Raw genomic sequence first — 27,243 nt, forward strand, 5'->3', positions numbered from 1 at the left:
GTATTTGACCATGACGCCGATTTTAAGACTGTTAGCGCCGCCTGCCGCATCGGAGTGAAAACGTCGAATACAAATTTTACAGGCTGTTTAAAATACACACTTTTTATATCTCCTTGCAGTAATCAGTGAGCTAACTAGCACACTTTTGGACTAGATTCTCAAAACTCCTGACAGTTATAAATATCCCAAATTATTTATTTATTTATTTATTTATTTTTTTATTGAACAACAAACATACATTTATAATGCACACACAAGTCAAGGCACTTCCAAAATAAACAACAATCTACAGATCAGGTTGAGCAAATCAATACATCATCAAACCATGTCAAGGAAAGAAAACAAAAAGCTAATACAGATAGAGTATTAAATATTAATAAATAACATGAAGAAATTAAAAAAAAAAAAAAGACAAAAAGGGCTACCTGAATCACTTCAGATGTGGTAAAGAACAATTATATCAATATAAGGGTTTTTGTACACTTAATCATCCTCCAAGATTTGATTGATGATTGTAAATTATTAAGCCAATTAGAAAATGTCGGCCTAGAACTGCTATCCTCGGACCGACGCTATAGGGCAGGGGTAGGGAACCTATGGCTCTAGAGCCAGATGTGGCTCTTTTGATGACTGCATCTGGCTCTCAGATAAATCTTAGCTGACATTGCTTAACACGATAATTATGAATAGTTTCGCTGGTAATCACAGTGCTAAAAATAACGTGCAAAACATAAAACATTCTCATGCATTTATATCCATCCATCCGTTTCTACCGCACCTGTTCAAGAAGTCGCATTAATGGTAAGAAGTATTTTATGTCACAATGGGGGGGGTCGCAGCATGCTGCGGGGTCGTTCTCCCAGGAAGACAGACGGACTACTCGGGACATGGCATTTAGGTAAAAACATGATTTAATTTTAACAAAAAAAATATACAAACAAAAATCGCTCACAGTGGAGGCACAACTTGGGCTAAGTAACAAAGCTAACGCATAAACAGACTAAGAATGTAAATCAAACAAAACCTACTTGGCATGGCATGAAGCACGAAACTATGGCAAGGCATGAAACAAGTCAGCACAGGGCGACTGACTGGCAAAGACGAGCTTAAATACTGCCTCTGATTAATGCTCGGGAAGCAGGTGAGCGGGCATTTTGTCCACCAGAGACAGGTGGACAAAATGAGTAACCAAGGAAACCAGACAAGAGAGTGGAAAAAACCAGTAACTTAAAGAGTCCAAAGGACAAACAGCACATGGCCAAACAAAAACATGATCAACAGACATGACATTTGATTTATTATTGGTTAGCTTCAGAATAACAATGTTATTAAAAAGAATAAGAGACTTATTATACTCTAAAAATGTTGGTCTTACTTAAAAATGCACGCATTTAGTTGTATTCAGTTTTGAAAAATATGATATGGCTCTCACGGAAATACATTTTGAAATATTTGACTTTCATGGCTCTCTCAGCCAAAAAGGTTCCCGACCCCTGGGTTAGGGCAATGGTTCTCAACCTTTTTTCAGTGATGAAATAAGTTCATACCATGTGAACTTTTTCTTAAATTCAAGTACCCCCTAATCAGAGCAAAGCATTTTTGGTTGAAAAAAAGAGATAAAGAAGTAAAATACAGCACTATGTCATCAGTTTCTGATTTATTAAATTGTATAACAGTGCAAAATATTGCTCATTTGTAGTGTACTTTCTTGAACTATTTGGGGGGAAAAAACATATACAAATAACAAAAAACTTGTTGAAAAATAAACAAGTGATTCAATTATAAATAAAGATTTCTACAAATAGAAGTAATCATCAACTTAAAGTGCCCTCTTTGGGGATTGTAATAGAGATCCATCTGGATTCATCAACTTCATTCTAAACATTTCTTCACAAAAAAAGGACATCAATATTTATGGAACATGTCCACCAAAAATCTAGCTGTCAACACTGAATATTACATTGTTGTACTGAAAGCGGGCACAAATAGACTAAAAAACAGTTTTTACCCAATAGCCAAAGTAGCATTAAACAGGCAGTGAGTGAGCACAAAGTGTCCGTCATCTCCTCATGTGTCATGTCTTTTTATTTTCTCCCGACTATAATGTGCAATATTGTTATATGTTTATGTGTATGGATGTATGCATGTGTGTGGATATATACTTATATATATCAATCAATCAATGAATGTTTATTTATATAGCCCTAAATCACAAATGTCTCAAAGGACTGTACAAACCACTACGACTACGAAATCCTCGGAAGAACCCACATAAGAGCAAGGACTACAGATTACAGTTGGTCCAAAATGCGGCTGCTAGACTTTTGACAAGAACAAGAAAGTTTGATCACATTACACCTGTACTGGCTCACCTGCACTGGCTTCCTGTGCACTTAAGATGTGACTTTAAGGTTTTACTACTTACGTATAAAATACTACACGGTCTAGCTCCATCCTATCTTGCCGATTGTATTGTACCATATGTCCCGGCAAGAAATCTGCCTTCAAAAGACTCCGGCTTATTAGTGATTCCTAAAGCCCAAAAAAAGTCTGCGGGCTATAGAGCGTTTTCCGTTGGGGCTCCAGTACTCTGGAATGCCCTCCCGGTAACAGTTCGAGATGCTACCTTAGTAGAAGGATTTAAGTCTCACCTTAAAACTCATCTGTATACTCTAGCCTTTAAATAGACCTCCTTTTTAGACCAGTTGATCTGCCGCTTCTTTTCTTTTTTCTCCTATGTCCCCCCCCTCCCTTGTGGAGGGGGTCCGGTCCGATGACCATGGATGAAGTACTGGCTGTCCAGGGTCGAGACCCAGGATGGACCGCTCGTCGGGACCCAGGATGGACCGCTCGCCTGTGTATCGGTTGGGGACATCTCTACGCTGCTGATCCGTCTCCGCTTGGGATGGTTTCCTGTGGACGGGACTCTCGCTGCTGTCTTGGATCCGCTTTGAACTGAACTCTCGCGGCTGTGTTTGAGCCACTATGGATTGAACTTTCACAGTATCATGTTAGACCCGCTCGACATCCATTGTTTTCGGTCCCCTAGAGGGGGGGGGGGGTTACCCACCTCTGAGGTCCTCTCCAAGGTTTCTCATAGTCAGCATTGTCACTGGTGTCCCACTGGATGTGAATTCTCCCTGCCCACTGGGTGTGAGTTTTCCTTGCCCTTTTGTGGGTTCTTCCGAGGATGTCGTAGTCGTAATGGTTTGTGCAGTCCTTTGAGACATTTGTGATTTAGGGCTATATATTGCCGGTGACAATGATGACTATGAGAACCTTGGAGAGGACCTCATATGTGGGCAAACCCCCTCCCAGAGGACCGAAAACCAATGGATGTCGAGCGGGTCCAACATGATACTGTGAAAGTTCAATCCATAGTGGCTCCAACACAGCCACGAGAGTCCAGTTCAAAGCGGATCCAAGACAGCAGCGAGAAACCCGTCCACAGGAAACCATCCCAAGTGGAGTCGGATCAGCAGCCTAGAGATGTCCCCAACCGATACACAGGCGAGCGGTCCATCCTGGGTCCCGACTCTGGACAGCCAGTACTTCATCCATTGTCATCGGACCGGACGCCCTCCACAAGGGAGGGGGGGGGGGGACAGAGAAGAAAAAGAAAAGAAGCGGCAGATCAACTGGTCTAACGTTCAAAATATAAAACATTCTCATGCATTTTAATCCATCCATCCGGTTTCTACCGCACCTGTTCAAGAAGTTGCATTAATGGTAAGAAGTTTTTTATTTATTGTTGGTTAGCTTCAGAATAACAATGTTATTAAAAAGAATAAGAGACTTATTATACACTAAAAATGTTGGTCTTACTTAAAAATGCACGGATTTAGTTGTATTCAGTCTTGAATAAAATACTATATGGCTCTCACGGAAATTATTTTTGAAATATTTGGCTTGTATGGCTCTCTCGGCCAAAAAGGTTCCCGACCCCTGGGCTTGAGTATACAAATGAGTTTTATATATATAAATACATATCTTCTTTTTTGTCCTTAATTTTTTTTTTTAAATATTTTTTTAATATTCACATTACCAAATGATTGTCTATGCACCTTAGGGCAGTGGTCCCCAACCACCGGGCCGCAGAATAATTTTTTATTTATTTTTATAAAAAAAAAATATATATATATATCCATCCATCCATCCATCCATCTTCTTCCGCTTATCCGAGGTCGGGTCGCGGGGGCAACAACCTAAGCAGGGAAACCCAGACTTCCCTTTCCCCAGCCACTTCGTCTAGCTCTTCCCGGGGGATCCTATTATTATTATTATTATTTTTTTATTTTTATTAAACCAACATAAAAAACACAATATACACATACAATTAGTGCACCAACCACAAAAACCTCCCTTTTTCATGACAAAGAAAAAAAAAAAAAAATGGACAACCATTCAAAGCTCTCACTGATGGAAGGAGGTTTTGGCTCAAAATCTCAGGATACATGGCCCCATTCATTCTTTCCTTAACACGGATCAATCGTCCTGTCCCTTTAGCAGAAAAACAGCCCCAAAGCATGACGTTTCCACCCCCATGCTTTACAGTAGGTATGGTGTTCTTGGGATGCAACTCAGTCTTCTTTTTCCTCCAAACACGACGAGTTGAGTTTATACCAAAATGGATACATGGATGATACAGCAGAGGATTGGGAGAATGTCATGTGGTCAGATGAAACCAAAATAGAACTTTTTGGTATAAACTCAACTCGTCGTGTTCGGAGGAAGAAGAATACTGAGTTGCATCCCAAGAACACCATACCTACTGTGAAGCATGGGGGTGGAAACATCATGCTTTGGGGCTGTTTTTCTGCTAAGGGGACAGGACGATTGATCCGTGTTAAGGAAAGAATGAATGGGGCCATGTATCGTGAGATTTTGAGCCAATACCTCCTTCCATCAGTGAGCGCTTTTCACATTCTGTCTCTCACAGTTGAAGTGTACCTATGATGAAAATTATAGACCTCTGTCATCATTTTAAGTGGGAGAACTTGCACAATCTGTGGCTCTCTAAATACTTTTTTGCCCCACTGTAAATAAGTATGTAAAATAAGTGCACAAGTTGTGTGACCATATGAGCGACAAGTAAGTGCAAAAGTTGTGTGTTGATGTAGGAGTGCAACATTAGTGCACAAGTTGTGCACTCACATATAAGTATGTAAGAAAAGTGCACAAGCTATGTGCACAAATGAGTGCTAAAACTCCTCGCTCGGAGATTTTTAAACATGGCTTCACGGTGGCAGAGGGGTTAGTGCGTCTGCCTCACAATACGAAGGTCCTGCAGTCCTGGGTTCAAATCCAAATGGTAATCTTTCTGTGTGGAGTTTGCATGTTCTCCCCGTGAATGCGTGGGTTCCTTCCGGGTACTCCGGCTTCCTCCCACCTCTAAAGACATGCACCTGGTTGATTGGCAACACTAAATTGGCCCTAGTGTGTGAATGTTGTCTGTCTATCTGTGTTGGCCTTGTGATGAGGTAGCGACTTGTCCAGGGTTTACCCCGCCTTCCGCCCGATTGTAGCTGAGATAGGCGCCAGCGCCCCCTGCGACCCCAAAAGGGAATAAGCGGTAGAAAATGGATGGATTGATATATACAGTCCAGCTTGTGGGGTCTCTATGATGCTAAGAAAGGTGAGGAATCAGCCCAGGACTACACGGCAGGACTTGGTCAATGACCTGAAAAGAGCTGGGATCACTGTTTCCATGGTGACTGTTGGTAATACACTAAGACGTCATGGTTTGAAATCATGCATGGCACGGAAGGTTCCCCTGCTTAAACCAGCACATGTTAAGGCCCGTCTTAAGTTTGCCAAAGACCATTTGGATGATCCAGAGGAGTCATGGGAGAAAGTTTTGTGGACAGATGAGACCAAAATTGACCTTTTTGGTCATAATTCCACTATGTGTGTTTGGAGGAAGAAGAATGATGCGTACCGTCCCAAGAACACCATCCCTACTGTGAAGCATGGGGGTGGTAGCATCATGCTTTGGGGGTGTTTTTCTGCTCATGGCACAGGACGACTGTACTGTATTAAAGGGGAACATTATCAGCAGACCTATGTAAGCGTCAATATATACCTTGATGGTGCAGAAATAAGACCATCTATTTTTTTAACCGATTTCCGAACTCCAAATGGGTGAATTTTGGCGAATTAAACGCCTTTCTGTTTATCGCGCTGGAGGTGATGACGTCAGAATGTGACGTCACCGAGGTAACACACCCGCCATTTTCATTTTCAACACATTACAAACACCGGGTCTCAGCTCTGTTATTTTCCGTTTTTTGACTATTTTTTGGAACCTTGGAGACATCATGCCTCGTCGGTGTGTTGTCGGAGGGTGTAACAACACTAACAGGGAGGGATTCAAGTTGCACCACTGGCCTGAAGATGCCAAAGTGTCTGCCGCCAGACCCCCATTGAATGTACCAAAGTGTCTCCACATTTTATCGGCGATTCTAAGGCAGACATGGCACAGAGATGTATGGATAACCTGCAAATGCATTTGCAACGATAGTCAACGAAATCACAAAGGTGAGTTTTATTGATTTTGACTGCCAGCTAATCGATGCTAACATGCTACGCTAATCGATGCTAACATGCTATTTACCGGCGGTGCTAAAGCAGACATGGCACAGAGATGTATGGATAACCTGCAGATGCATTTGCAAATATATTACGTTTCCTTCCACCCACATTTAATGCGAAACAAACACTTACCAATCGGCGGATTTAAGTTGCGCCAGTGTCAAAAGATGCGAAAGTCCTGATCGTTTGGTCCGCACATTTTACCGGCGATGCTAACGCAGCTATTCGGCCATGCTATGGCTATGAATAGCGTCAATAGCTATTCACTCAATAGCTTCAGTTTCTTCTTCAATATTTTCATACTCCAACCATCTGTTTCAATACATGCGTAATCTGTTGAATCGCTTAAATCACTGAAATCCGAGTTTGAATCCGAGCTAATGTCGCTATATCTTGCTGTGGTATTCCCATTGTTTGTTTACATTGGCAGCACTGTGTGACGTCACAGGGAAATGGCCAGTGTCTTCGCAGAGAGCGAAAATAAGGCACTTTAAAGCTTTATTTAGGGATATTCCGAGACCGGTAAAATTTTGAAAAAAACTTCAAAAAATACAACAAGCCACTGGGAACTGATTTTTATTGTTTTTAACCCTTTTGAAATTGTGATAATGTTCCCCTTTAAGGAGAGGATGACTGCAACCATGTATTGTGAGATTTTGGCCCAAAACCTCCTTCCCTCAGTCAGATCATTGAAGATGAGTCGTGGCTGGATCTTCCAACATGACAATGACCCAAAGCACACAGCCGGGAAAACCAAGAAGTAGCTTCGTAAGAACCATATCAACGTTCTGGAGTCAGACCTAAATCCAATTGAAAATCTTTGGAGGAATCTGAAAGTCTGTGTTACTCAGCGACAGCCCAGAAACCGGACTGATCTAGAGAAGATCTGTGTGGAGGAGTGGGTGAAAATCCCTCCTGTAGTCTGTGAAAACCTGCTGAAGAACTACAGGAAGCGTTTGACTTTTGTAATTGCAAACAAAGGCTACTCTACCAAATATTAATGTTGGTGTTCAAATACTTATTTTAGGCTTTATCACACAAATAAATTGTTTAAAAAATCATAGATTGTGATTTCTGCATTTTTCCTTTTAGGTTATCTCTCTCCGATTCTGTTCATAACTTTTATGGACAGAATTTCTAGGCGCAGTCAAGGCGTTGAGGGGTTCCGGTTTGGTGGCCGCGGGATTAGATCTCTGCTTTTTGCAGATGATGTGGTCCTGATGGCTTCATCTGACCGGGATCTTCAGCTCTCACTGGATCGGTTCGCAGCCGAGTGTGAAGCGACCGGAATGAGAATCAGCACCTCCAAGTCCGAGTTCATAGTTCTCGCCCGGAAAAGGGTGGAATGCCATCTCCGGGTTGGGGGAGGAGACCCTGCCCCAAGTGGAGGAGTTCAAGTACCTAGGAGTCTAGATCATGAGTGAGGGAAGAGTGGATCGTGAGATCGACAGGCGGATCGGTGCGGCGTCTTCAGTAATGCGGACGTTGTATCGATCCGTTGTGGGGAAGAAGGAGCTGAGCCGGAAGGCAAAGCTCTCAATTTACAGGTCGATCTACGTTCCCATCCTCACCTATGGTCATGAGCTTTGGGTCATGACTGAAAGGATAAGATCTTGGGTACAAGCGGCCGTAATGAGTTTCCTCCGCCGTGTGGCGGGGCTCTCCCTTAGAGATAGGGTGAGAAGCTCTGCCATCCGGGGGGAGCTCAAAGTAAAGCCACTGCTCCTCCACATGGAGAGGAGCCAGATGAAGTGGTTCGGGCATCTGTTCAGGATGCCACCCGAACGCCTTAAGTGTACGTCCAACCGGAAGGAGGCCGCAGGGAAGACCCAGGACACGTTGGGAAGACTATGTCTCCCGGCTGGCCTGGGAACGCCTCGGGATTCCCCGGGAGGAGCTGGACGAAGTGGCTGGAGAGAGGGAAGTCTGGGCTTCCCTGCTTAGGCTGCTGCCCCCACGACCCGACCTCGGATAAGCGGAAGAAAATGGTTGGATGGATGGATTATCTCTCACACAGTGCACACTCACCTACCGTAAAAATTTCAGACCCCTCCATGATTTCTAAGTGGGAGAACTTGCAAAATAGCATGGTGTTCAAATACTTATTTTCTTGACTGTATATATATTTAAAAAACATTTTTTTTTTTTTTGTATTATCTGCTTTTGTTTTCTTTCATTGATGTTGAAAGGGCTTTGACTTTTGTGTGAATTATAAATGTATATTGGTGGTTCAATGAAAAAAAAAAAACATTTAAAAAAAAGTTGCGAAAGAGCGTCGCATGTTGTGACGTCATAATCCAGCGCCGCCCTAACCTCAATTCTGACAACAGCGCCTTGCCGAATTCGAGGAACAACAACAACAACATCGTTTTATTGCTTACCGCGCACACCCGCGCCTGGAACACGCAGATATTTGGTAGGAAAGCAAATAGTTCCGTTTCATTTTCAGCCAAAGTGGCGTCAATTGAGCCCCGCCAGCGAAATGTGGGCAATTAGCTTGTTAGCATTAGCATGTGTGCCTCTCACGTCATGTAAAAAGCCTCTCAAACATTTGACGAATTAAAACGTGACTTAGCTCCTTTTAGAGTAAATCACTACAATATACACCACCTCAACCGACGCAAGTAGGGGCGGGGGGTATATTGTAGCAAGAAGAGTTAGGGCTGCATGGGATTCTGGGTATTTGTTCTGTTAGGGTGCGGATGTTCTCCCTAAATGAGTTTGTCATTCTTTTTCGATGTGTGTTCACAGTGTGGTGCATATTTGTAACAGTGTTAAAGTTGATTTTTACGGCCACCCTCAGTGTGACCTGTATGGCTGTTGATCAAATATGTCAAGCAATAACACTCATGTGTTAAAATGGCCAGATACGACATATAACTGGGTTTGCACACTGTTGGTACAGAAAGTAGAGGGCGCCATAGGCTGCCCCATAATGGCACCTCCTAAATATGGTTGATTGGGTAAAAGTCGTCAGGAATTGGAGAGAACGGGTGCCCTGAAATTCAGGGATCTCCCTTAAAAATTTGGAGCGTTTGCAAGTATGACGTAGTCAAGCGGCGTTCATATTAAACTCGCGGTCCGCACGGATGTTCTCCCAAAATATGTTTGTCAAGGGACGGCGTGGCGCAGTGGGAGAGTGGCCGTACGCAACCCGAGGGTCACTGGTTCAAATCCCACCTAGAACCAACCTCGTCACGTCCGTTGTGTCCTGAGCAAGACACTTCACCCTTGCTCCTGATGGGTGCTGGTTAGCGCCTTGCACGGCAGCTCCCTCCATCAGTGTGTGAATGTGTGTGTGAATGGGTAAATGTGGAAGTAGTGTCAAAGCGCTTTGAGTACCTTGAAGGTAGAAAAGCGCTATACAAGTACAACCCATTTATCATTTATCATTCTTGTTTGGTGTGTGTTCACAGTGTGACGCATAGTTGTAACAGTGTTAAAGTTTTTTTTACGGCCACCCTCAGTGTGACCTGTATGGCTGTTGATCAAATATGTCAAGCAATAATATCCATGTGTTTATAATGGCTAGATATGACATATATAACTGGGTTTGCACACTGTTGGTACAGAAAGTAGAGGGCGCCATAGGCTGCCCCATAATGGCACCTCCTAAATATTGTTGATTGGGTAAAAGTCGACATTAGACAAGTGTTTTGCTTTCAGTTTTTGTTTTCTATCCATCCATTTTCTACAGCTTGTCCCTTACTTGGCTTTTATTTGACATGTTTGAACAAGAATGGTGAAGTAACTTACCCGGTTGCAACAGGCATTGTGATATTTGAGCACAAACTTGATGGGCACATGTGTAGGAATAACACGGCAACGTGATAAGGTGGGTAGGTCTTTATTTCTGCAGAAAAAGGCCATTAGGATTGTGAGGTGAAGTGAATTACATTTATATAGCGCTTTTTCTCTAGTGACTCAAAGCGCTTTACATAGTGAAACCCAATATCTAGGTTACAATCAAACCAGTGTGGGTGGCACTGGGAACAGGTGGGTAAAGTGTCTTGCCCAAGGACACAACGGCAGTGACTAGGTTGGCGGAAGCGGGGATTGAACCTGCAACCCTCAAGTTGCTGGCACAGCCACTCTACCAACCTAGCTAAACCGCCCCACATTGTGTCCAATATTCACTCCAGGCATCATTCAAATCCACTATTCTTGGAGTTTAAAGCAACTTAAAGGTAAATGGTAATGGATTGTACATTTATAGCACTTTTCTACCCCTTTTTAAGGAGCCCAAAGCACTTTGACAGTATTTCCACATTCACCCATTCACACACACGTTCACACACTGATGGCGGGAGCTGCCATGCAAGGCGCTAACCAGAATAAAAATAAAAAAAATACAATGATTTGGAAATCTTTTTCAACTTATGTTCAATTGAATAGACTGCAAAGACAATATATTTAACGTTCGAACAGGTAAACGTTATTTTTTGCAAATATTAGCTCATTTGGAATTTGATACCAGCAACAATGTTTCAAAAAAGCTGGCAAAAGTGGCAAAAAAGACTGAGAAAGTTGAGGAATGCTCCTCAAAAGCTTATTTGGAACATCCCACAGGTGTACAGGCTAATTGGGAAGAGTTGGGTGCCATGATTGGGTATAAAAGCAGCTTCCATGAAATGCTCAGTCATTCACAAACAAGGATGGCACCACTTTATGAACAAATGCGTGAGCAAATTGTCCAACAGTTTAAGAACAACATTTCTCAACGAGCTATTGCAATTTAAGGCCTACTGAAATGAGATTTTCTTATTTAAACGGGGATAGCAGGTCCATTCTATGTGTCATACTTTATCATTTCGTGATATCGCCATATTTCTGCTGAAAGGATTTAGTAGATAACATCCACGATAAGGTTCACAACTATTGGTCGGTAATAAAAAAGCCTTGCCTGTACCGGAAGTAGCAGACGATGTGCACGTGATGTCACGGGTTGTGGACCTCCTCACATCTGAACATTGTTTACAATCATGGCCACCAGCAGCGAGAGCGATTCAGACCAAGAAAGCGACGATTTCCCCATTAATTTGAGCGAGGATGAACGATTTGTGGATGAGGAAAGTGAGAGTGAAGGACAAAAAAAAAAGACTACAGTGGGAGCGATTCAAATGTTATTAGACAAATTTACTAGGATAATTCTGGAAAATCCCGTATCTGCTTATTGTGTTACTAGTGTTTTAGGGAGATTGTATGGTCGTACCTGTACAACCTGAAGGTCGGCCCCGCACCTTTCTTCATCACCAGTCGACGGATGCCCATCTCTGCCCTTCGCAAGGGACCCTCTTCGAAACACGATCTTTCGAAATGATCGCCGCATAATACACTGTACTTTGTGTGTGTGGTCCAATCCAACAGTGTTCGCTTGGCTGCTCTGTTCCATAGTCAAGCTTCACCGTCATCTTTCGGGAATGTAAACAATGAAACACCGGCTGTGTTTGTGTTGCTAAAGGCGGCCGCAATACACCGCTTCCCACCTACAGCTTTCTTCTTTGACGTCTCCATTATTCATTGACAAATTGCAAAAAATTCAGCAACACAGTAGTCCGGAATACTGTGGAATTATGCGATGAAAACAGACGACTTATAGTTGGGAACGGTCCTGGAACATAATATCCTCTACATTGCGTGACGTCACGAGCACGCGTCATCATACCGCGACATTTCAGCAGGACACTTCGGCGCGAAATTTGAAATTGCAATTTAGTAAACTAACCCGGCCATATTGGCATGTGTTGCAATGTTAATATTTCATCATTGATATATAAACTATCAGACTGCGTGGTCGGCAGTAGTGGGTTTCAGTAGGCCTTTAAACTGTGATCAACTTTAAAACTGCTCAAATTATGTTTAGGGCATCCCAAAAACTCTCCACCTACCAATATACAAAACCCATTCCAGGATAGAGACACTGATTTATTGATTGATTGAAAATGTTTATTAGTAGATTGGGAGGGTGTTAGTCAAGGCTTAAAGTTGCCTGGAGGTGTTCTTTTAGTGCGGATTTGAAGGAGGATGGAGATGCACTGTCTTTTACACCTGTTGGGAGTGCATTCCACATTGATGTGGCATAGAAGGAGAATGAGTTAAGACCTTTGTTGGATTGGAATCTGGGTTTAATCGTGCTTTTGGAGCTCCCCCTGGTGTTGTGGGTATGGCGGACATTTACGTTATGGAAGTAGTTTGACATGTACTTCGGTATCAGGGAGGTGTAACGGATTTTATAGACTAGGCTCAGTGCAAGTTGTTTGACTCCATCCTCCACTCTGAGGTAGCCCACTTTGGAGAAGTGGGTAGGAGTGAGGTGTGATCTGGGTTGGCTCATCATAGTTACCGTCTAAGAGGAAACAACAAATTATATTTGGCTAAATTTAGAACAACTTTAAAATCAATGTGCATTTTAGTGCGTGGAGTCACTCTGTGGAACGACTTAGGGGACGAGTTAAAACGTGTACAAACATAATTCAATTTAAAAAACTGCTTAAAAAAGAAGTACGAGGAGAAAATAGATGGATGCCCTCAGTACAGAGCGATAGGAGAGAGGTTTATGGTCAGAGAGTGATGGGTGTGTGTGTGTGTTTTGTTTCGTCTTGTCTTGTCTCATACTAACAGTGGTACTATTGTATTGTTGGTGTACAGGAGTTTTTCTAGTTTTTGTTTGTATGGTATTGTTCTTGTATTATTTTGTGTATGTTAAATGTGGAATGAGTGAGTGGGGTTGGGATATTATAAGCATCTGCTTCATCCAACTCCTTTTCAAGCCTTGCACAAATGTCTCTGCCAAGATGTAAAAAAAAAAAAAGTGTTGTTGTACTGTGCAGGTTTGAAATAAATGCTTCAATTCATTGCGCAAGTACAACGAAACTTTGTTTTCGGCACACACCCGTTTCAAGATTAGACAAACAAACAGTGTACGGGGTTACAGAACAGGAACGCTGATGGGTCGCCACAAGGCGCCCCGTAAAATATGGGAAAAAAAGGTAAGCGCTGGGGAAGGATGAGTAAAAAAATATATAATCTAGACTGGGCTCCTATGGGGGCCCAGTCTGTAGTGGGGAAAAAACCTCCATAGCAAAGCACAAATACATATTACAACTTACATCTCAAGATATCTACCAACAGAGGGAAGGGAGTGGGGGGCCATGGTGGCAGGTTGCAGCTGTTCAGGCGCCGCCCATCCGTATTTCCCCCCATTGGAAAATGTGTCAAGGGCGTTGGATTGGGGGTGGGGTATGTGTGTGTGGCGTATATTTTTTGTGGATGCATGTGTGTGTGTGTAAGCCTGCAGTGTGTCTCTGTTCCGCGGCCTTCATGTTGTACAGCCGATAGTCAGTCCAAAAAGTCACCAACAACTGGTGTGTGTCCATGAGAGACAAGAAAGGAGTTTGTTGTGTCTTCGCCGCACTGTCCTTCGGGAGGTTCTCAAAGCCAGAGAAACAATGCAAGTTAGAATGTTTTGTGTGCGAGTGAAAATAAAATATGCTTTTCACTGTAAATCAGGGGTCGGGAACCTTTTTGGCTGAGAGAGCCAAGAAGCCAAAAATTTTCAAATGTATTTCCGTAAGAGCCATATAATATTTTTTTTAACACTGAACACAACTAAACGCGTGCATTTTTAAGTAAGAACAACATTTCCAGAGTATAATATGTCTCTTATTCTTTATAATAACATTGTTATTCTGAAGCTAACTGTGGAGGGGGCGTGGCCTGCGGGCCTGCAGCAAAGCAGGATGTTGCCAGGACCGGCCTCGAAATCAGCGACAGGTGCGTAGATGGCCCACTTGGGCCTTGTTATCTAATCACCTGTTGCTCTGTTATAAGCAGCAGCCAGGAGGAGAGACAGGGTTGGGGCGGGGGCTGGAGCCAGAGCGCGAGTGAGGACGAAAGAGAAAAAGGACAATTGCTGGAAAGCAACTGAGACAAAAATAAAATAAAACAATATTGTAACCCTAAAACAGGCTCTTGGTGGTCTGAAGAACCCCCAGGACGGCAAGCCCCACACTAACCAATAATAAATAAATGACTTATTACCATTAATGCAACTTTTTGAACATAAAAAAGCATGAGAATGTTTTATATTTTGAACGTTATTTTTAACACTGTGATGACAAGTGGAATTATTCATTACTTATCGTGTTAAGCAATGTCAGCTCAGATTTATCCGAGAGCCAGATGCAGTCATCAAAAGAGCAACATCTGGCTCTCGAGCCATAGGGTAGGCTCTAAATTGTCTATGACTGAGCCTCAAAATTCATCCTGCGGGGCAGACAGTCCGATGTGATCCAAATCACAGTTCTCCCCGCATCCTCCAATCATTTGTGGCAGCTTTGAGGTACATAAGTCACTAAATTTTTTGCTTTGTTGTCATCACACTAGCTTTTAAAGAAGTGGACACTCAGGCTGCGTCGTCGCCCTTCCTGGCTGTCCATCAGCGGTCTCTGCCTCCGCCGCCATGACAGACACCAAGCGTCTCGCCTTCTCCATCATCCGATACCTCCACGAGCAGCTGGAGTCAGGAAATCTGTCGTCGGGCGCCCAGGAGAGCCTGGAAGGTGAGCCGGAGTTATGTTCCCGAAGGTGTGACGTTCCTAAAGCTACGCCCTCCCTCCCGCAGTGGCGGTCCAATGTCTGGAGACGGCGTTTGAAGTGTCCAAAGACGACCAGAGCCTCGACGTCCCCATGACGTTACCTGAGATTTTCGTCGCCGCTGTCGGCAAGGTACTTGTTAGCGCTGGGGCTGCACCATTTTGAGATAAAAACCTCATTATCGACCTAAATCGCATTGGCAACCTCAAATTATAATCAAACCTTTGTTTAAGCGAATCGATACACCCCTGTTTGTAACGTATTTGTGCGCTCAGTCGCAGGTCAACAACAACACCACTACAAACTCCATCAGCGAGGAGCAGAGAGCAGAGGCAGAGAGACTCAAGACGGACGGTAAGGCGTCTATCCTTTTGTTGTGCGACGCCTTAGTGACGCGTTCTCCTCCACAGGAAACGATCAAATGAAAGTGGAGAACTTTGCTGCCGCTGTTGAGTTTTATTCCAAAGCCATCGCCGCCAACCCTCAGAACGCCGTCTACTACTGCAATAGGTCAGCGTTCTGCCTCTCCCTCTTTTTTACCAAACCAGTATACTGTCTTTACGTGACGGAACCATGTCGAGTGTGGAATACAAATCAAATGGTGTGGACTTGGTACGTGTGTCAGGGCGGCGGCGCTGAGCAAGCTGGGAAACTACGCGGGTGCCGTGCAAGACTGCGAGCAGGCCATTAGCATAGACCCAAACTACAGCAAAGCTTACGGCAGAATGGGGTAAGTACCAGGGTCTGTTTTTTTTTTTTTTACATATTATCTGATAACGCTTCTAAATGTTTACTTATAAAACAGCGCCGGGGCCCAAACGAGTACTTTTAAGAAAAGAAAAACATGCACATTTTGCCCAAAACAATACCCTACCTTTTTAATGTTTACATATGTTTGTGACATGAAAGTTGATCAGAATAGTCACTTAAAGGGGAACATTATCACCAGACCTATGTAAGCGTCAATATATACCTTGATGGTGCAGAAAAAAGACCATCTATTTTTTTAACCGATTTCCGAACTCTAAATGGGTGAATTTTGGCGAATTAAACGCCTTTCTGTTTATCGCGCTGGAAGCATTGACGTCAGAACGTGACGTCGCCGAGGTAACACACCCGCCCTTTTCATTTTCAACACATTACAAACACCGGGTCTCAGCGCTGTTATTTTCCGTTTTTTTGACTATTTTTTGGAACCTTGGAGACATCGTGCCTCGACGGTGTGTTGTCGGAGGGTGTAATAACACTAACAGGGAGGGATTCAAGTTGCACCACTGGCCGGAATATGCCAAAGTGTCTGCCGCCAGACCCCCATTGAATGTGCCAGAGTGTCTCCACATTTTACCGGCGATGCTAAGACAGACATGGTACAGAGATGTATGGATAACCTGCAAATGCATTTGCAACGATAGTCAACGAAATCACAAAGGTGAGTTTTGTTGATGTTGACTGCCAGCTAATCGATGCTAACACGCTACGCTAATCGATGCTAACATGCTATTTACCGGCGGTGCTAAAGCAGACATGGTACAGAGATGTATGGATAACCTGTAGATGCATTTGCAACTATATTACGTTTCCTTCCACCCACATTTAATGCGAAAAAAACACTTACCAATCGACGGATTTAAGTTGCTCCAGTATCACAAGATGCGAAAGTCCTGATTGTTTTGTCCGCACATTTTACCGGCGATGCTAACGCAGCTATTCGGCTATGCTATGGCTATGAATAGCGTCAATAGCTATTCGCTCAATAGCTTCAGTTTCTTCTTCAATATTTTCATACTCCAACCATCTGTTTAAATGCGTGCGTAATCTGTTGAATCGCTTAAGTCGCTGAAATCCGAGTTTGAATCCGAGCTAATGTCACTATATCTTGCTGTGGTATTCCCATTGTTTGTTTACATTGGCAGCACTGTGTGACGTCACAGGGAAATGGCCAGTGTCTTCACAGAGAGACGAAAATAAGGCACTTTAAAGCTTTATTTAGGGATATTCCGAAACCGGTAAAATTGTGAAACAAATTTAAAAAAATACAACAAGCCACTGGGCACTGATTTTTATTGTTTTTAACCCTTTTGAAATTGTGATAATGTTCCCCTTTAAAGGCCTACTGAAATGAGATTTTCTTATTTAAACGGGGATAGCAGGTCCATTCTGTGTCATACTTGATCATTTCGCGATATTGCCATTTTGTTGCTGAAAGGATTTAGTAGAGAAAATCGACGATAAAGTTCGGCAATTTTGGTACTTCCTGAAAAAGCCTCGCCTTTACCGGAAGTCGCAGACGATGACGTCACATGTTGATGGCTCCTCATATATTCGCATTGATTTTAATGGGAGCCTCCAACAAAAACAGTTATTCGGACCGAGAAAACGACAATTTCCCCATTAATTTGAGCGAGGATGAAAGATTCGTGTTTGAGGATATTGATAGCGACGGACTAGAAAAAAAAAACGCGATAGCATTGGGATGTATTCCGATGTTTTTAAAGACATTTACTAGGATAATTCTGGGAAATCCCTTATCTTTCTATTGTGTTGCTAGTGTTTTAGTGAGTTTAATAGTACCTGATAGTCGGAAGTGTACGTCCACGGCCGGGTGTTGACGTCAATGTCTCAGGGAAGTCGACGGCAGCTACATGGACGGCACAAGCTCAGCTTTTATCCGATAAGAACTGACTTTTTAACCACAATTTTCTCATCGAAACCTGCTGATTGACATTTGGTCTAGATTCATGTTCGCTTGACCGCGGTCTGATCCATAGTAAATTTGCACCTCCGGGAATTTTAAACAAGCAATCACCGTGTGTTTGTGTGGCTAAAGCTTCCCAACTCCATCTTTCTACTGTGACTTCTCCATTATTAATTGACCAAATTGCAAAAGATTCAGCAACACAGATCTCCAAAATACTGTGTATTTATGCCGTTAAAGCAGACGACTTTTACCTGTGTGTGTGCAGTGCTCACACTTCCTAAAACCCCGTGACGTCACGCGTACACGTCATCATTACACGACGTTTCCAAGACGAAACTCCCGGGAAATTAAAAATTGTAATTTAGTAAACTAAAAAAGCCGTATTGGCATGTGTTGCAATGTTAATATTTCATCATTGATGTATAAACTATCAGACTGCGTGGTCGGTAGTAGTGGGTTTCAGTAGGCCTTTAAGAATAGGGTTGCAAAAGGGTGGAAATTTACCACGGGAAGTTAAAGGGGAACATTATCACAATTTCAAAAGGGTTGAAAACAATAAAAATCAGTTCCCAGTGGCTTGTTGTATTTTGGGAAGTTTTTTTCAAAATTTTACCGGTCTCGGAATATCCCTAAATAAAGCTTTAAAGTGCCTTATTTTCGCTATCTTCGAAACCACTATCCATTTCCCTGTGACGTCACACAGTGCTGCCAATGTAAACAAACAATGGGAATAGCACAGCAAGATATAGTGACATTAGCTCGGATTCAAACTCGGATTTCAGCGACTTAAGCGATTCAACAGATTACGCATGTATTGAAACAGATGGTTGGAGTATGAAAGTATTGAAGAAGAAACTGAAGCTATTGAGCGAATAGCTATTGACGCTATTCATAGCCATAGCATGGCCGAATATCTGCGTTCGCATCGCCAGTAAAATGTGCGGACCAAACGATCAGGACTTTCGCATCTTTTGACACTGGAGCAACTTAAATCCGATGATTGGTAAGTGTTTTTTTCGCATTAAATGTGGGTGGAAGGAAACGTAATATAGTTGCAAATGCATCTACAGGTTATCCATACATCTCTGTGCCATGTCTGCTTTAGCACCGCCGGTAAATAGCATGTTAGCATCGATTAGCGTAGCATGTTAGCATCAATTAGCTGGCAGTCAACATCAACAAAACTCACCTTTGTGATTTCGTTGACTATCGTTGCAAATGCATCTGCAGGTTATCCATACATCTCTGTGCCATGTCAGTCTTGGCATCGCCGGTAAAATGTGGAGACACTCTAGCACATTCAATGGGGGTCTGGCGGCAGACACTTTGGCATCTTCGGGCCAGTGGTGCAACTTGAATCCCTCCCTGTTAGTGTTGTTACACCCTCCGACAACACACCGACGAGGCATGATGTCTCCAAGGTTCCAAAAAATAGTAAAAAAAACTGACAATAACAGAGCTGAGACCCGGTGTTTGTAATGTGTTGAAAATGAAAAGGGCGGCTGTGTTACCTCGGCGACGTCACATTCTGACATCATCGCCTCCAGCGCGATAAACAGAAAGGCGTTTAATTCGCCAAAATTCACCCATTTAGAGTTCGGAAATCGGTTAAAAAAATATACGGTCTTTTTTTTCTGCACCATCAAGGTATATATTGATGCTTACATGGGTCTGGTGATAATGTTCCCCTTTAAATGCGGCCCTCCGAGGGCAACCGTAACTGCGATGTGGCCCTCAATGTAAAACAGTTTGACACCACTGATCTGGAAGGTTATTGCATTATTGGATGTCTGTAAATGAAAGGGAGTCTGTGCAAAGCTGACACAAACCAAAAAGTTGAGTTTCACTGGTCCAAACAGAAATATCTCCACTCTGGCCGGAGTATTCCAAAAGGTCAACCAAAAACTCTTTAAAAATATCCGTATTGGTAGAGACATGTCCTGGAAGGTTCTGAGCATGCGCTGTGTTTGCAGGTTGGCATTGGCGAGCCTCAACAAGCACACGGAGGCGGCGTCGTTCTACAAGAAAGCCCTAGAACTGGACCCTGACAACGACACGTATAAGTCCAACCTGAAGATCGCGGAGGAGAAGATGGACACTACTAGTCCTGTAAAGCAAACACATCTGTGTGCACACGCCATTGTTTGATGTTTGCACTCAATTTGCGTGTGTGTGTGTGTGTGTGTGTGTGTGTGTGTGTGTGTTGTGTGTGTGTGTGTGTGTGTGTGTGTGTGTGTGTGTGTGTGTGTGTACGTGTCAGACGGCGGGCATGGGCGGAGTGGACCTGGCTGGACTGCTCAGTAATCCTGGTTTCATGAACATGGTGAGGGCGGGCATTGTTACTCTGGTCATTAGGTCAGTTTGTGTAACGAGTGGTGTTTGTTGCAGGCGTCGTCGCTGATGACCAACCCACAGGTGCAGCAGATGTAAGTGTGTGTGTGGGTTGTTGTGTGTGTGTGTGTTCTGCCTGCTGACGGTAGCGCTGTTTGGCAGGATGTCAGGAATGATGTCTGGGGCCTACGGCGGAATGGGTGGTGGAGGAGGCGGTCCAGCAGCAGCCGCAGCAGCAGCAGCAACAGGAGGAGGAGTAGGAGTAGGCGGAGGAGGACTACTCGGCGGAGGAGTAGGTGGAGTCCCCGGAGGCGCACCAGCTGGAGATTTATCGGGACTCATCCAAGCGTGCGTACATGAAATACTTTGACACATTGTTATAATTGCAAATATTTCCTCAAATCGTGACCATGCTTTGTTTATCATGACTCGTCATCCGCCCGAATCAACAAAGGGCAACAGCAGCTTTTAGTTTGGGTTGTACGGTATACCCGCACTGGTATAGTATCGCGTAGAGCTGGGCGATGTGGCCTCTTTTTAATATCACAATATTTTTAAGCAATGTCACGATACACAACATATATCTCCATATTTTGCCTTAGCCTTGAATGAACACTTGATGCATATAATCACAGCAGTATGATGATTCCATGTGTCTACATTAAAACATTCTTCTTCATACTGCATTAATATATGCTACTTTTAAACTTTCATGCAGAGAGGGAAATCACAACTAAGTCAAATGACCAAGAGTGTATTTATTAAACAGTTATTAAGCAGTGGCACACACATTCATGTCATTTCAAAACAGAAAGTGCAAGATTGTCAGAGACATTTAAAAACAAGCTATTAGTGCACTTTTGTGCATGATGTCGGTAAGAGGACATATCAAAACAAGACTAAATTCAAGTGTACTTTTTGTACAGTACACTACAATAGTTAAAAACAAATAAAGTGCACTTTTCAATAACTCTCAAATAAAAATGAGCTGCGTAATAGGTTCCTGCGGACGTTATCTCCTTCTGTTGTTTACTTTTTTTTTTTCATACAGTTGTGATCAAAATTATTCAACCCCCACACAATTTTGGTACTTTAGCAAGTTGGACATTTATTCCGTATTTTGTTTATAGTCATATCAAATAAAGATGTGTCAAATAGACAAATGCAACTTAAATTGTAACACTGTATTTTACAAAATTACAAAAAAGGACATTTTTCTTAATATCTCATTGACAAAATGATTCAACCCCCTAGTTCCATGCATCTTTAGTACTTAGTAGAACACCCTTTGGCAATAATGACATCCTTCAAAGGTGATACATAACCGGACACAAGCTTCTTGCAAGCATCTACAGGTATTTTAGCCCATTCCTCTTGGGCAAAAGCCTCCAGTTCATTCATATTCTTGGGCTTGTGTGCTGCAACTGCCTTCTTCAAGTCCCACCACAGCTTTTCTAGAGGATTTAGGTCTGGCGACTGTGAAGGCCACTCCAGAGTCTTCCAGCCCTTCTTCAGCAACCACTCTGATGTTGATTTGGAGGTATGCTTGGGATTCTTGTCCTGCTGGAAGGTCCAACGTCTCCCAAGCCTCAGCTTCGTCACTGACTTCATGACATTTGCAGCTAATATATCCTGCTAGGAAATAGAATTCATAATGCCTTGAACGAGCTGGAGATTCCCGCTACCTGAGGCGGAGAAACAGCCCCAGAGCATGATTGACCCCCCCACCATGCTTAACAGTAGGCGAGGTGTTCTTCTCTTTTTAAGCTTCATTTTTTTCTCCTCCAGACATAACGTTGATTCATAGGCCCAAAGAGTTCCAGTTTTGTCTCATCACTCCATAGAAAAGTTTCCCAAAACCTTTGGAGTTTGTCCAGATGATTTGTGGCATACTGGAGTCTATTTTTCTTGTGCCTGGTAGTCAGAAGTGGGGTGCGCCTGGGAGTTCTGGCATGGAGGCCTTCATCTCGAAATACGCGCCTTTTTGTCTGGGACGAAACCTGCGTTCCCCCCTCTGCAATGTCCTGTTGTAGTTCCTCAGCTGTTACCCGGGGGTTTTTCACTACTGTGCGCTTCAAATACCGGACAGCAGTTGCACACAGCATCCTCTTTCTACCACGCCCAGGTAATGTTCCCACTGTGCCTTTAGCTTTAAACTTGCGCATTATGCTCCCAACTGTGTCTCTTGGAATGTGTAATGTCTTTGCTATTTTCTTATATCCATATCCTTTCTTATGAAGAGAAATTACCTCCTCTCTTGACTTCTTTGACCACTCCCTGGACTTCACCATGTTGCAAATACACCATTGACCATCTACAAGAAGCTGAGCGTCATAGTCTTTTTCAATCAGTTTAATAGTTCCTCGTTATGGTTCTAATCACATCTACAGGGGTTTTCAACACCTGATTGAAAAGACCTTATTCAAATTCTGTTCTTAAGAGTTATGATCTTCAAGGGGTTGAATAATTTTGTCAATGAGATATTAAGAGAAATGACACTGTTTGGTATGTTAAAAAATATAATGTTGTAATTCAAGTTGCATTTGTCTATTTAATGCATCTTTATTTGATATGACTATAAACAAAATACGGAATAAATGTCCAACTGCTAAAACACCAAAATTGTGTGGGGGTTAAATAATTTTGATCACAACTGTACCGTGTTGATCTGGAAATAATTGCTTCGGCGTTTTGTTTGTGTGGCACCGGCCGGAGATGTTGATTGATTCATTTAAACTTTTATTAGCAGATTGTACAGTACAGTAAATATTCCGTACAATTGACCACTAAATGGTAACATCCGAATAAGTTTTTCAACTTGTTGAAATCAATTCATGGTAAACATGCAAAGTTTCAAGGACTCTTCCTTCTGTAACGGGTGACTTTTCAAATGATGCTACATTAGCGGTGCTGTTACTTTTTGTAGCGACGCTTTTGCCGCATAAATGTTGAACATCTTCCCGCTTGAAGCCAAACCACCGCCAGACGATGGATCCCGCGCTGTTTTCCTTGGGAATTAATTCTTCCTCCATTTGTTACCACCTTCTCTCTCTTGTATTACCACCCGCACCTCACCGTTAGCATCACAGCTAATGTTACCATGTTGCTACCTCTCTGCTCCGCTGGAGTGTGTGATGTTGCACGCGTGACAGTATGGGACATATGTAAGAAGGTGGTCTTGTTTTACGTCTCTGTGAGAAGGAGAGAAGAGGAGGAGTGAGAAACGCCTGCAGTGTAATGCCCGCAGCTAAAAGAACGTATACCCAAATATCACAATATAGTCATTTTCTATATCGCACAGACAAACCCGCGATATATCGAGTACATCGATATATCGCCCAGCCCTAGTATCACGGTACTAATGAATCAAAAACGGCACTATACTCTTTGAAATGTACCATGAATTGATTTACGTCAGGGGTGTCCAAAGTGTGGCCCGCAGCTAATCGTTTACCGGCCCGCCACACATTCTGCAAAAATTGCAAAATTGATGCTAGGGCTTCACGGTGGCAGAGGGGTTAGTGCGTCTGCCTCACAATACAAAGGTCCTGCAGTCCTGGGTTCAAATCCAGGCTCGGGATCTTTCTGTGTGGAGTTTGCATGTTCTCCCCGTGAATGCGTGGGTTCCCTCCGGGTACTCCGGCTTCCTCCCACTTCCAAAGACATGCACCTGGGGATAGGTTGATTGGCAACACTAAATTGGCCCTAGTGTGTGAATGTGAGTGTGAATGTTGTCTGTCTATCTGTGTTGGCCCTGCGATGAGGTGGCGACTTGTCCAGGGTGTACCCCGCCTTCCGCCCGATTGTAGCTGAGATAGGCGCCAGCGCCCCCCGCGACCCCGAAAGGGAATAAGCGGTAGAAAATGGATGGATGGATGAATGATGCTATTGCAAAAATAAAAAAACAACATTTAAAAAAAGTGGAATGAGGTGAAATCTAATGAGAAAAAGTAGCAATGTTGACACAAAGCTGCCATGCAGGCAGTTTTTTTTTTCCTTTTGTCCTCATTTTCTTTTTTTTCAATTGCTCCAAAAAAAAAAGGACAAAAAAAATCTATGTTATAATGAATTATTACTTAAAAATTATCACTTTAAAATGTTTTATGTGGAAACAATATTGCATATGTTGTGTGGTTGCCATATAAGAACATCAAAGTTTTGACAAAAGAGCATAAAAAAAACTAAATAATAGTTCAAACTTAAAATCGACAGATATATCGGAAGTTGATCTTGAAATTTAAGTGTTAAAAGTAAAAAAAAAACGAATAAAAATGCATTACTTTATGAGTGTGGAACCTTTTAGATCTCAAATATATTTAGTAGGATTTTATTGAACTTTTCACTGTGATTACTCAAAAATATTAAATAATTAAAATCAATGGTGTCCTGCATTATTGATCTTTGAGGGCTTTAATTGCTAAATAAAGGAACTCTCCTGAAGGAATCAATAAAGTACTATCTGTCTAAATACTGCATATTTCAGTTTTACTATAAAAAACAAATTTGTCTTTGACAGAAAAGGCATAAAACATTATTTTTTTTTACTTTATATCACCTTCAAGTTGATATAGAGATTTACTGTAAGCATTAAATAAAAAATAAAATAATAATTTTACTTATTTTTAACATTTTAGTGACTGAGACCCTCTAAGCCCCCCAGGAGCCTTAAGGATAAAAAAAAAAAATCCATATAATTTGTTATGGTTTGAAAATGATAAATATCCAAATGGCCCCAGCATGCTTAAATTTTTCCGTGCGCGGCCCTCTGTGGAAAAAGTTTGGACACCCCTGATTTACGTTGAAAAACTTATTGGGGTGTTACCATTTAGTGGTCAATTGTACGGAGTATGTACTGAACTGTGCAATCTACTAATAAAAGTTTCAATCAATCAATCAGACGGTGCGTCGTCACGTCATCTACACATCATAATGGTGGCTACCGTTTTGATGTTAAAGGTCTAAAAAAATGATGCAGAAAGACCGGCGGACCGGAGTGAAACTCCTAATGGGCCGCATTTTTTGCCGAGGTTCCCATAGCAGCTGTATTATTTGAGGACATACGCCGTGTCATGTCATGTGTAGACTCACAAATGTCAGGTGACCTGAAGATACTAACCCGTAGTGATGCATCGGCGCATGCGTCGAGCTCATAGAGCAAAACCCTGTGTGTGTACCGCTTTTAGAAAGTCACGTGACCGATCATGAGCTGTATCGGTCACTTGACCGAGACGCGAACTGTGTCGAACTGACGCCTGCGCGCCAAACTGTGCTTATAAGGAAGCTCATCTGTCAATGAGATGCTGCTGCCAACAGAATCGCTGCACTTCTGTCGTTTGTCATTTGTCATTTATCGTCGTCGGAGATCATGGAGCAGTCTCAGGCAAAAAGAAAGATTTCTGCCGTGAAATAATAACTAAGAAGAGAAATCGTCTACGATCCAATACGTTGGAAAAACTGTATTTTTTAATAAAAATGTGTAACATTTTTTTGCAAAAAAAATCCCCAGTCCACAAGCATCCTCATTCACAACACGTTCTCTTAGATTTCCATATTATGATACATGTTCACATTATTTATTTACTGTATCTAAATAAGATAAAAATATATTTTTGTTTAAATGAAGATATGAAATAATCCTAAATGAAATACAATGACTTGGTTTTTTTATTATTGTATTTACTAGGTCAGGTGTCGGCAACCCCAAAATGTTGAAAGAGCCATATTGGACCAAAAATACAAAAACAAATCCGTCTGTGGCCGCAAAAAATCGAAAGCCATATTACGCACAGATAGTGTGTAATGAGATATAAATTGAATTATGAAGACTTAAAGGAAACTAAATAAGCTCAAATATAGCTACCATTGAGGCATAATAGCATGTTAGCATCAATTAGCTTGCAGTCATGCAGTGACCAAATATGTCTGATTAGCACTCCGCACAAGTCAATAACATCAACAAAACTCACTTTTGTGCATTCATGCACAGCATTAAAAGTTTGGTGGACAGAATGAGACAGAAAAAGAAGTGGCATAAAACACGTCCGAGAAAGTTGTACACGTAAACAAACTATGGTGAGTTCAAGGACCGCCAAAACTAGTAGGACGAAACGGCGCTCGCCAAATACTCGAATCGGTGAAGCATGTTTAATATAAACAGTGTGCTTTATAACAATTAGGGAGGTTTGTGTCATGTTTGTCCTCCTACAGAAACTGTATTGAAACAGAAAATGTGTTTTTTCCCCTCATCTTTTTCCATTTTTCATATATTTTTTAAAAAGCTCCAGAGAGCCACTAGGGCTGCGCTAAAGAGCCGCATGTGGCTCGCCGACCCGCGTACTGGGTCATAACATCAGTGTCAGTTGAGCCGGTCCATAGGTTGCCTGTAGGGATTTTTAATGTCCAGCAGATGTCAGTATTTAGTAGCACAGTATCGACACAGTATCAATACAGTGTCAAAACGCTTCATGACGCCTCATCAACCCATCACTACTAACCCGCGTTTTGGCGTGTGTTGGGTCAGAGGTCAACAGTTCGCGCAGCAGATGCAGCAACAGAATCCTGAACTCATCGAGCAGCTCAGGAGTCAAATCCGCAATCGGGCGCCCAGCGCGGGAAACGAGGAGCAGCCGTGACGCACCCGCGCGGGTAAGTCCCAGAGCGCCGAGACGGCGAGGTGGCGACGAGGTGACGTGTGCGTTGTGTTTCAGGGGTACTTTTCACCTGGACCGTTTGTTGTAACACGAAGGACTCGAGGAGGGCGCCAATTGTTTCATCACTGAAGAATTCTTGCATGAGCCAAGAGCCTCCACGTCGCCACCAGCCACACCCCTCGAAGGAAGCCCCTCCCACTTCCTGTGTGTGTCATAAAGGCATTGCGCTGGTTCTACAATTAAAGAACATTTTATGACTGCTCTTTGCTCAACTTGCTTTCATGGAAGTTTGTTGTTGGCCTGATTTAAAAAATATTGTCATACTTTTACTGAAAGGATTTAGTAGAGAACATTGACGATAAAGTCTGCAACTTTTGG

At 42.6% G+C, this 27,243-nt stretch overlaps 1 protein-coding gene across 1 annotated transcript; it reads left to right on the forward strand.

Annotated features, from left to right (window-relative positions):
• The first annotated feature begins 8,863 nt into the window (after positions 1-8,863).
• Positions 8,864-27,127, forward strand: LOC133543887 (small glutamine-rich tetratricopeptide repeat-containing protein alpha-like). The gene is made up of 12 exons (XM_061888771.1): positions 8,864-9,007; positions 14,977-15,152; positions 15,215-15,318; positions 15,462-15,540; positions 15,597-15,696; positions 15,812-15,916; positions 19,858-19,993; positions 20,145-20,207; positions 20,273-20,310; positions 20,378-20,563; positions 26,736-26,860; positions 26,923-27,127. Exons 2-11 carry the CDS (start codon positions 15,053-15,055, stop codon positions 26,845-26,847), a joined length of 1,023 nt encoding a protein of 340 aa, XP_061744755.1. The 5' UTR covers positions 8,864-9,007; positions 14,977-15,052; the 3' UTR covers positions 26,848-26,860; positions 26,923-27,127.
• Positions 27,128-27,243: the final 116 nt, after the last annotated feature.

This window comes from Nerophis ophidion, linkage group LG26 (assembly GCF_033978795.1).
Source record: "Nerophis ophidion isolate RoL-2023_Sa linkage group LG26, RoL_Noph_v1.0, whole genome shotgun sequence".
NCBI lineage: Eukaryota > Metazoa > Chordata > Actinopteri > Syngnathiformes > Syngnathidae > Nerophis > Nerophis ophidion.